This window comes from Nerophis lumbriciformis, linkage group LG07, assembly GCF_033978685.3.
Source record: "Nerophis lumbriciformis linkage group LG07, RoL_Nlum_v2.1, whole genome shotgun sequence".
Taxonomy (NCBI): domain Eukaryota; kingdom Metazoa; phylum Chordata; class Actinopteri; order Syngnathiformes; family Syngnathidae; genus Nerophis; species Nerophis lumbriciformis.
The window spans coordinates 9,942,185-9,953,152 of record NC_084554.2 but is presented as its reverse complement, the minus strand read 5'-3'; the positions used below and the strand labels follow the sequence as shown (position 1 = coordinate 9,953,152).

At 35.5% G+C, this 10,968-nt stretch overlaps 1 protein-coding gene across 2 annotated transcripts in view; it reads right to left on the bottom strand.

Moving 5' to 3' along the window:
• The window catches only part of nsmaf (neutral sphingomyelinase (N-SMase) activation associated factor), a 58,080-nt gene that overhangs the window by 316 nt on the left and 46,796 nt on the right, over positions 1 to 10,968 (bottom strand). Inside the window, exons 24-30 of one of the 2 annotated variants that reach the window (XM_061965860.1) lie at positions 10,807 to 10,874; positions 10,667 to 10,734; positions 10,473 to 10,596; positions 10,312 to 10,395; positions 2,445 to 2,595; positions 187 to 289; positions 14 to 123 (exon numbers count right to left, since the gene is read on the bottom strand). In XM_061965860.1, coding sequence (XP_061821844.1) covers positions 14 to 123; positions 187 to 289; positions 2,445 to 2,595; positions 10,312 to 10,395; positions 10,473 to 10,596; positions 10,667 to 10,734; positions 10,807 to 10,874 — 708 coding nt within the window. Of the gene's footprint in view, positions 1 to 13; positions 124 to 186; positions 290 to 2,444; positions 2,596 to 10,311; positions 10,396 to 10,472; positions 10,597 to 10,666; positions 10,735 to 10,806; positions 10,875 to 10,968 lie in introns of those variants that run through there. The other variant, XR_009815781.1, reaches the window with a different exon arrangement.

Here is a 10,968-nt window from a genome sequence, read left to right as displayed (position 1 = left end):
CTGTGTCAACTACCTGAATGTGCAGCCATCCTGCAGGTGACAGTGTTGCTCATTAAGTCCCACAGCAGGAGGTCACCTGACTGACCACCACACAGCACCGAGTTGCCATCCCAGCAGAAACACCTGACACACACACAGATGTTGAAAGCAGAGTACAAAAATGCACAATATAGAAAAACAAGTTACCTTAACTCCTCCTCTGCTCTGACAGATGAGATCAACATTCCTGTCTGCACGTCTGTCACCTTCATGCAGCTGTCTGCACCCATGGTCAACACATGCACACTGTCTGTCAAGTACAAACTTTGATTACCAAATGTTCATTTCTTGTCTGCATCTACAGGGTGAAGACACAATGTACTAACACTAACACATAATGTAAAGTACTTCATGTAATACACATGATATAAAGAACTCCGCATATGCTGTATGTATACAAATATTTATACATGTGTATGCATATATACTGTATTTGTATACTTATACATATATACATTTAACATATATGTAAATATATTTACATATATTTGTAAAATTACACATTTATACGAATATATACACATATTTACGCGCCGAGTGTACACATATACATAGAAGCATACTGTATGTATACGTACATACTTATATACACTTACATGTATGTCTGTATAAATGTACATACATATAAACATACATACTTATTTACATGTATAGATATATACATATACATATAATTATTTGTGTGTATATATGTATTTATATGTGCATAGCCATATACTGTATATGTATATATATATATATATATATACACACACACACAGTGTATATATATATATACACACACATACATGTATATATACAGTACATATGTATATACACATATATATACATACGTGTATATACATGTATATACACATATGTATATATATACATATATATGTGTATATACATGTGTATATATGTACATGCATATATAATACATACACATATGCATACATATATATGCACGTGTATATATACACATATATATATACACACAAATACATATATATGTGTATATATACATATATATGTATATATACATGTGTATATACATACATATGTATATACACATATATGTACATATATATGTATTTGTGTGTATATATATATGTGTGTATATATACATATATTTGTGTATATACATGCATGTATATACACATGTATATATACATGTGTATATACATGCATATATATGTATATACACATATGTATATATACATATATATATATACATATGTATATACACATATATGTATATATACATATATATGTATATACACATGTGTATATACATGCATATATATGTATATACACATATGTATATATACATATATATATATGTATATACACATATGTGTATATACATATATCATATATATGTATATATACATATGTGTATATACATATATATGTATATATACATATGTATATATACATATATATGTGTATATACATATATATGTATGTATATACACATATATGTACATATATATGTATATATACATATATAAATGTACATACATATATATACATATATATGTATATATATGCACATGTGTGTATATATATATATATACATATACATATATATACACACACACACACACACACACAAAGTATACACATACATTTAAATATATACACACATTTATATGATGTACATCATGTATTGCATCCAGAGTGGTACCTCTGTTTTCATATGATTTGGTTTGACGAAAATGTTTACAAAACTTTCCCTCCGGTTTTGCTATTGTACCTGTAGTCTGACCTTTTACAACTGCTTACTAGTTGCCTCTGTGAATATGTATCTATGTGAGTATGAATCTACGTGAGTATGAATCTACGTGAGTATGTATCTATGTGAGTATGTATTGTATCTGTCAGTATGTATCTATGTGAGTATGTATCTACGTGAGTATGTATCTATGTGAGTATGTATCTTGATGAGTATGTATCTATGTGAGTATGTATCTGTCAGTATGTATCTACGTGAGTATGTACAGTATCTATGTGAGTATGTATCTACGTGAGTATGTATCTACGTGAGTATGTATCTACGTGAGTATGTATCTACGTGAGTATGTATCTATGTGAGTATGTATCTATGTGAGTATGTATCTATGTGAGTATGTATCTACGTGAGTATGTATCTATGTGAGTATGTATCTAGATGAGTATGTATCTATGTGAGTATGTGGCTTCAATCTATGGGATAAAAGGATCAAATGTCTCAATGTCATATAATATCAATATTAGAGGAGTATCAGCCACCAGATGATTGGCTCAGCCTCAAGCAGCGTTAAGTGACTCCATGCTCTAATAATGTTAGACATATTTAGAAGGTCATTAGCAGGTTTTTTATTTAATAGCTATGAGAATATTAGAAGTATGGTTAATAATTAGTGATGTAAGTGAGGACTCACCAGGGCTGAAAGAGGCGCGGTGCACGGTGCCAAGGTGACAGTCCACCTGCTGCAGCGTGCCGTAAGTGTTGGCGTCCCAAATGGTGACGGCCCCGTCTTTGCATCCTGATACCAACAAGGACCCGGAAGGACTCAGTGAGATGGCGTTCACCTGCGACGACACAATAAGAACCTTGTCATCGCCTGGAGAAATGCTCACTCAGCACTTTCAAACACTCGGCCACTACATTAGGTACGTCTGCACAACATCCAGCGCAGCAGGACACTTACGATTTTTTTTTAGTGGCCGTGGTTTACATTGTGGATCAGGTCATTGATCCCACCCTCCACTTTTTTGGATGGATGGACTCCATTAATTAATGTCTTAAATGCATTACAGCAGCATGTAATGAAAGGACATTACAATAATAAATATTTAATAAGCCTTGATCAAATATACGTTATAAATTGTTTCAATACAATAAAAATATTGATACATTTTTTGAATTTAATTTTAATTATGTGCTGTATTGGAGATGATTGATAATTAGTTTAGGGGAGCTGCTCCACATTGTATAGAGACACATAATTGTGTCATGTAAGCCAGGGGACCTAAAATAAACAATGTCAGGCAGACAGGGCAGCATTAAAAGACATAAATCCTCCATACATAGTGGTTAGAGGGTCCGCCCTGACATCAGTAGGTTGTGAGTTCAAACCCCGGCTGAGTCATACCAAAGACTATAAATATGGGACTTATACCTCCCTGCTTGTTTCTCAGCTGTTTGTAAATGTTGCAGTTTATAAATAAAGGTTTATTTTAAAAAAAAAAAGGCCTCTATATAGCGTAGATCCAACGAATCGATGACTAAATTAATCGCCAACTATTTTTATAATCGATTTATTCGATTAGTTGTTGCGGCCCTAATATATATACACATACATATATATATACACATAAATATATACACATATATGTATATATACACATATATATATATATACATAAATAAATAAATATATATGCATACATACATACATATATATATAAATAGATAGATAGTACTTTATTGATTCCTTCAGGAGAGTTCCCTTAGGAAAATTAAAATATACAGTATATATACTGTATTTTTCGGACTATAAGTCGCAGTTTTTTTTCATAGTTTGGCCAAGCTCCAGTGCAACTTATATGTTTTTTTTCCTTTTCATTATGCATTTTCGGCAGGTGCGACTTATACTGTATACAGTATATATATATATACATATATATACACATATATAAATATATATATACATATACATATATAAATACACATGTACATATATGTATATATATTATAAACATATATATATACAAATATATGTATGTATACATACATACATATATGTATGTATGTATACATATATGTAGAAAGATGGCATACATACATATATTTACACATACATATATATACATACATACATTTATATATATACACATGTACATATATATGTATGTATAAATATATATGTATGTATATAGATTACATACATACATACATATACACATACATATATATACATACATATACACATATATACACATACATACATATATATATACACATATATTTACATATATATACATACATATATACATTTATATATATACACATGTACATATATGTATATATATTATATACATATATATATACACATACATATATATACATGTATATGTATGTATACATATATATGCATGTATGTATACATATATATCTATGTATGTATATAGATTGCATACATACATATATATATATATATATATACACATATATATACATACATACATATATACACATACATATACACATACATACATACATATACATACATACATATATATACATACATACATATATATACACATATATATACATACATACATATATATACATACATATATATATATATATAAACATATATATATATATACTGTACATACATATATACACATACAGTATACATACATATATATATATATATATATACACACATATATCTACATGTATATACCTATATACACATGAATACATACATATATATATATACACATATATATATACATGTATACACATATATATATACATGTATACACACATACCGTATTTTTCGGAATATAAGTCGCTCTGGAGTATAAGTCGCACCTGCCGAAAATGCATAATAAAGAAGGAAAAAAACATATATAAGTCGCACTGGAGCCCGGCCAAACTATGAAAAAAACTGCGACTTATAGTCCGAAAAATACGGTATATGTATATATACACATATACATATATATATATATATATATATATATATATATATATATACAGTATATATAGATAGATATAACTTGATTGATTCCTTCAGGAGAGTTCCCTCAGGAAAATTTAAAATATACATACATATACAGTACATATATATATATATATATATATATATATATATACACACACAGGTTAAAGCCAGTAAATTAGAATATTTTGAAAAACTTGATTTATTTCAGTAATTGCATTCAAAAGGTGTAACTTGTACATTATATTTATTCATTGCACACAGACTGATGCATTCAAATGTTTATTTCATTTAATTTTGATGATTTGAAGTGGCAACAAATGAAAATCCAAAATTCCGTGTGTCACAAAATTAGAATATTACTTAAGGCTAATACAAAAAAGGGATTTTTAGAAATGTTGGCCAACTGAAAAGTATGAAAATGAAAAATATGAGCATGTACAATACTCAATACTTGGTTGGAGCTCCTTTTGCCTCAATTACTGCGTTAATGCGGCGTGGCATGGAGTCGATGAGTTTCTGGCACTGCTCAGGTGTTATGAGAGCCCAGGTTGCTCTGATAGTGGCCTTCAACTCTTCTGCGTTTTTGGGTCTGGCATTCTGCATCTTCCTTTTCACAATACCCCACAGATTTTCTATGGGGCTAAGGTCAGGGGAGTTGGCGGGCCAATTTAGAACAGAAATACCATGGTCCGTAAACCAGGCACGGGTAGATTTTGCGCTGTGTGCAGGCGCCAAGTCCTGTTGGAACTTGAAATCTCCATCTCCATAGAGCAGGTCAGCAGCAGGAAGCATGAAGTGCTCTAAAACTTGCTGGTAGACGGCTGCGTTGACCCTGGATCTCAGGAAACAGAGTGGACCGACACCAGCAGATGACATGGCACCCCAAACCATCACTGATGGTGGAAACTTTACACTAGACTTCAGGCAACGTGGATCCTGTGCCTCTCCTGTCTTCCTCCAGACTCTGGGACCTCGATTTCCAAAGGAAATGCAAAATTTGCATGGTTGGGTGATGGTTTGGGGTGCCATGTCATCTGCTGGTGTCGGTCCACTCTGTTTCCTGAGATCCAGGGTCAACGCAGCCGTCTACCAGCAAGTTTTAGAGCACTTCATGCTTCCTGCTGCTGACCTGCTCTATGGAGATGGAGATTTCAAGTTCCAACAGGACTTGGCGCCTGCACACAGCGCAAAATCTACCCGTGCCTGGTTTACGGACCATGGTATTTCTGTTCTAAATTGGCCCGCCAACTCCCCTGACCTTAGCCCCATAGAAAATCTGTGGGGTATTGTGAAAAGGAAGATGCAGAATGCCAGACCCAAAAACGCAGAAGAGTTGAAGGCCACTATCAGAGCAATCTGGGCTCTCATAACACCTGAGCAGTGCCAGAAACTCATCGACTCCATGCCACGCCGCATTAACGCAGTAATTGAGGCAAAAGGAGCTCCAACCAAGTATTGAGTATTGTACATGCTCATATTTTTCATTTTCATACTTTTCAGTTGGCCAACATTTCTAAAAATCCCTTTTTTGTATTAGCCTTAAGTAATATTCTAATTTTGTGACACACGGAATTTTGGATTTTCATTTGTTGCCACTTCAAATCATCAAAATTAAATGAAATAAACATTTGAATGCATCAGTCTGTGTGCAATGAATAAAAATAATGTACAAGTTACACCTTTTGAATGCAGTTAGTGAAATAAATCAAGTTTTTCAAAATATTCTAATTTACTGGCTTTTACCTGTATATATATATATATATATATATATATATATATATATATATATATATATATATATATATATATATATATATATATATATATATATATATATATATATATATGTACTGTATATATATACACATACATATATATACATACATATATATATACACATAAATATATATATACATATATATATATATATATACACACACTAGAGATGCGCGGTTTGCGGGCACAACCGCGGATTATCCGCGGATCGGGCGGATGAAATTTAAAAAAATTAGATTTTATCCGCGGGTCGGGTCGGGTCGGGCGGTTGAAATTAAAAAAAATTAGATTTTAAATAGATTCAGGCGGGTGGCAGTTAAACCAATTCGGAAATATATATACATAGTTAAATGTTGTTACCCACATACGAAAAACGAGCAGGCACCTGCAGCATATGCCACAACAGAAGAAAAAAAAAAAAAGAGATGAACACTTTTACGGAGCGGAGAAGGCCCCCGACGCCTCGCCGGGGTCCGGGACCGAGGCCCCTTCCCCCGAGAGGGCCCCACCGGGAGCCGTAGCTGAGGCGATCCGCGAGAAGGGCCCGACGCACGTCCAGGGTCACCCCCGCGCCCACCGCACCGACACCCCACCTCGTCCGCCTTCGCCGCGGCCGGCGTCACGCGCAGCAGGTAAGCAGCTTACCTGCCCGCCACCCCCGTGGCCGGGGGCTCGTAACAGGGGGCTCGTAACAGGGGTCACTCCACGCGCGCAGCTTACCTGCCCGCCACCCCTGTTGCCGGGGGCGCGTAACAGGGGTCACTCCGCGCGCAGTGCGCTCACGAAAGGGGTGGGGCTCACCCTGGTTTATATAGACAGCAGCTAGGACGGTGGCCATGGAAGTCGGAACCCGCTAAGGAGTGTGTAACAACCCACCTGCCGAATCAACTAGCCCTGAAAATGGATGGCGCTGGAGCGTCGGGCCCATATACCCAGCCGTCGCCGGCAGCGAGACGCGCTTGGAGGTGCGCTCAGCGCGGCTCCCATATGATTGCGCACTGGTGTGCGTCTGGGTCGTGACAGCGTGGCACGCGAATGTCTGTGCTGCATTGGATCAGTCTCCTTTCTTTAACAGGCAAAAGCTTTATAACCTCACTAATGCCTTGCATCGTCTATATTAGATATATAACAACGGGCGGGTGCGGGCGGATGCGGTTCTGATCAAATGTTAGATCGGGTGGATTGCGGATGGTTGACGACTTTCTGATGCGGTTGCGGATGAAATAATTGCCTATCCGCGCATCTCTAACACACACACATATACACATACATATATATATACATACATATATATACACATATATGTATATGTATGTATATACAGTATGTATGTATGAATATATATATATATGTATATATATATATACACATACATACATATAAAAAAAAGAGAGGACACAAAACTTGGTTGCGATGTTAGCGACTGTGAATAGTGCGACTCGGATGAATTATACCCAAAAAATAGTGTCGACAAACTCAAGGAAACGTCAGATGTGAGTTTAGGGCTTGTATACATTCCAATGTGGCTTTGTTTTTGGCGTAGACAAAGCTTCTTTTTTTTTTTAGGTAAGATTAAAAAAATACATTCATTAGATGAATTAATTACAGATCATGATTAATTAAAAAGAAAAGACATAAATACAATATCTACACTGCAAAAACTGAAATCTAAGTAAGATGAAATATCTCAAATAAGGGTGATATTTGCTTATTTTCTGTCTGATAAGATAATTCTTCTCACTAAGCAGATTTTATGTTAGAGTGTTTTACTTGTTTTAAGTGTTTTGGTCCTAAATGATCTCAGTAAGATATTACAGCTTGTTGCTGAGATTTGATGACCTATATTGAGTAAAACATGCTTGAAACTAGAATATCAACTGTTGCAAAGCTGTGTCATCAACACTCACAAGTATAAAACTACTTTTTTAAAGTAATCATTTCTTACTTCAAGCATGAAAACAAAATCATGACTTTGACACAATTGTGTCTCATAATTAAAACGGATGACAGCCAAATGGACTTTGCTGTTTTATTTTCAATGAAACAATAGAAAATATATAGTTGTATAGTAGTACAGTTGTTATTAGTGAGAATATACTTATTTGAAGTAGAGATGTCCGATATTATCGGCCGATAAATGCTTTCAAATTTAATATCGGAAATTATCGGCATCGTTTTTTTTTATTATCGGTATCGTTTTTTTATTTTATTTTATTAAATCAACATAAAAAACACAAGATACACTTACAATTAGTGCACCAACCCAAAAAACCTCCCTCCCCCATTTACACTCATTCACACAAAAGGGTTGTTTCTTTCTGTTATTAATATTCTGATTCCTACATTATATATCAATATATATCAATACAGTCTGCAAGGGATACAGTCCGTAAGCACACATGATTGTGCGTGCTGCTGGTCCACTAATACAGTGTTTTTCAACCACTGTGCCGCGGCACACCAGTGTGCCGTGAGATACAGTCTGGTGTGCCGTGGGAGATGATCTAATTTCAACTATTTGGGTAAAAAATATTTCGTGCAAACCAGTAATTATAGTCTGCAAATGATGTGTTGTTGTTGAGTGTCGGTGCTGTCTAGAGCTCGGCAGAGTAACCGTGTAATACTCTTACATATCAGTAGGTGGCAGCAGGTAACTAATTGCTCTGTTGATGTCGGAAACAGCGGGAAGCAGTGGGCAGGTAAAAAGGTGTCTAATGCTTAAACCAAAAATAAACAAAAGGAGAGTGCCCCTAAGAAAAGGCATTGAAGCTTAGGGAAGGCTATGCAGAACAAAACTAAAACTGAACTGGCTACAAAGTAAACAAAAACAGAATGCTGGAGGACAGCAAAGACTTACTGTGGAGCAAAGACAGCGTCCACAATGTACATCCGAACATGACATGACAATCAACAATGTCTCCACAAAGAAGGATAAAAACAACAGAAATATTCTTGATTGCTAAAACAAAGTATATGTGCGGAATATCGCTCAAAGGAAGACATGAAACTGCTACAGGAAAATATCCAAAAAAGAGAAAAAGCCACCAAAATAGGAGTGCAAGACAAGAACTAAAACACGACACACAGGAAAACAGCAAAAAACTCAAAATAAGTCAGGGGGTGATGTGACATGTGGTGACAGTACACCTACTTTGAGACAAGAGTTATAGTGATGCATGCTTGGTTATGGTTTAAAGTCATATCCAACAATTGCGACAACGACTTTTTACTCTCAACTGAGGTTCATTTTTTAATGATTTCTGCTGTTGGTGTGCCTCCGCATTTTTTCTACGCAAAAAATGTGCCTTGGCTTAAAAAAGGTTGAAAAACACTGCACTAATAGTACTAACCTTTAACAGTTAATGTGACTCATTTTCATTCATTATTAGTTTACTTTCTTTTTTATTCAAGAAAATGTTTTTAATTTATTTATCTTATTTAATTTATTTATTTATTTATTTAAAAAGGACCTTATCTTCACCATACCTGGTTGTCCAAATTAGGCATAATAATGTGTTAATTCCACGACTGTATATATCGGTATCGGTAATTAAGAGTTAAAAAGCCATTATCGGACATCCCCAATTTTAAGGTATTTTTGGGTTCATTGAGGTTAGCTAATTTTACTTGTTTTGGAAAGTCTTGACAAGCCAAATTTTTTTGTTCTTTTGGCAGATAATTGTGCTTAGTTCAAATAAAATACCCCTCATTTTTGTAAAAAAATGTTCTTGTTTTTGAACAGTGACTTTTAGCAGTGTACTGTTAATAGTTCTAAACCCATGGAACAACTCACCCCAGAATCATGTTCCAGCTCCGCCAGCAGTTCAAAGTGAGACCTCTTGTGAGCGCACAAGGCGTGGGGATCACACTGCCACACCTGCGTGTGGCGAGCAACACAATCACGTCACTGCTACACAACAGGGGGGGGGAGAAATCAGCGGCGGCCTCCTCCACCTTGACGGTAGAATCCCAGGACGCCGTGTAGAGCTTGTTGTCGAACCAACACACTTCACTGACGGCGTCGTCGTGACCCATCAGCGTGTCCTGGCGCCTCCCGTACGGAATGGAGTAGAAATAACTGGAGGAGACGACAACACCAGTCAGTGGGAGATTTACAAAGCGTGACGCAAATGTATCAATGTACGCACACGTTGTTGTCCCACGAGGAACAAACAACCATTTGAGCTTCTGCTAGCATCAAGCAGGACGACAAGGCCTGAAAAAACACATTATAACGGGACTGCTTTTTAACAGAGGATAAGAGGAAGCAGCAAGGTGGTCTTCCTACCATGTTAGAGAATGACATGCTCCTCTGAAAGTCCTTCAGTTCTTTGGAGAACATCTTAAGTGTTGAGTCTGGAACAGAATGGAGTGAAAAAAATTAAAAAAAAATGTTTTCCGTACCTTGGAGACATCATGCCTCGTCGGTGTGTTGTCGGAGGGTGTAACA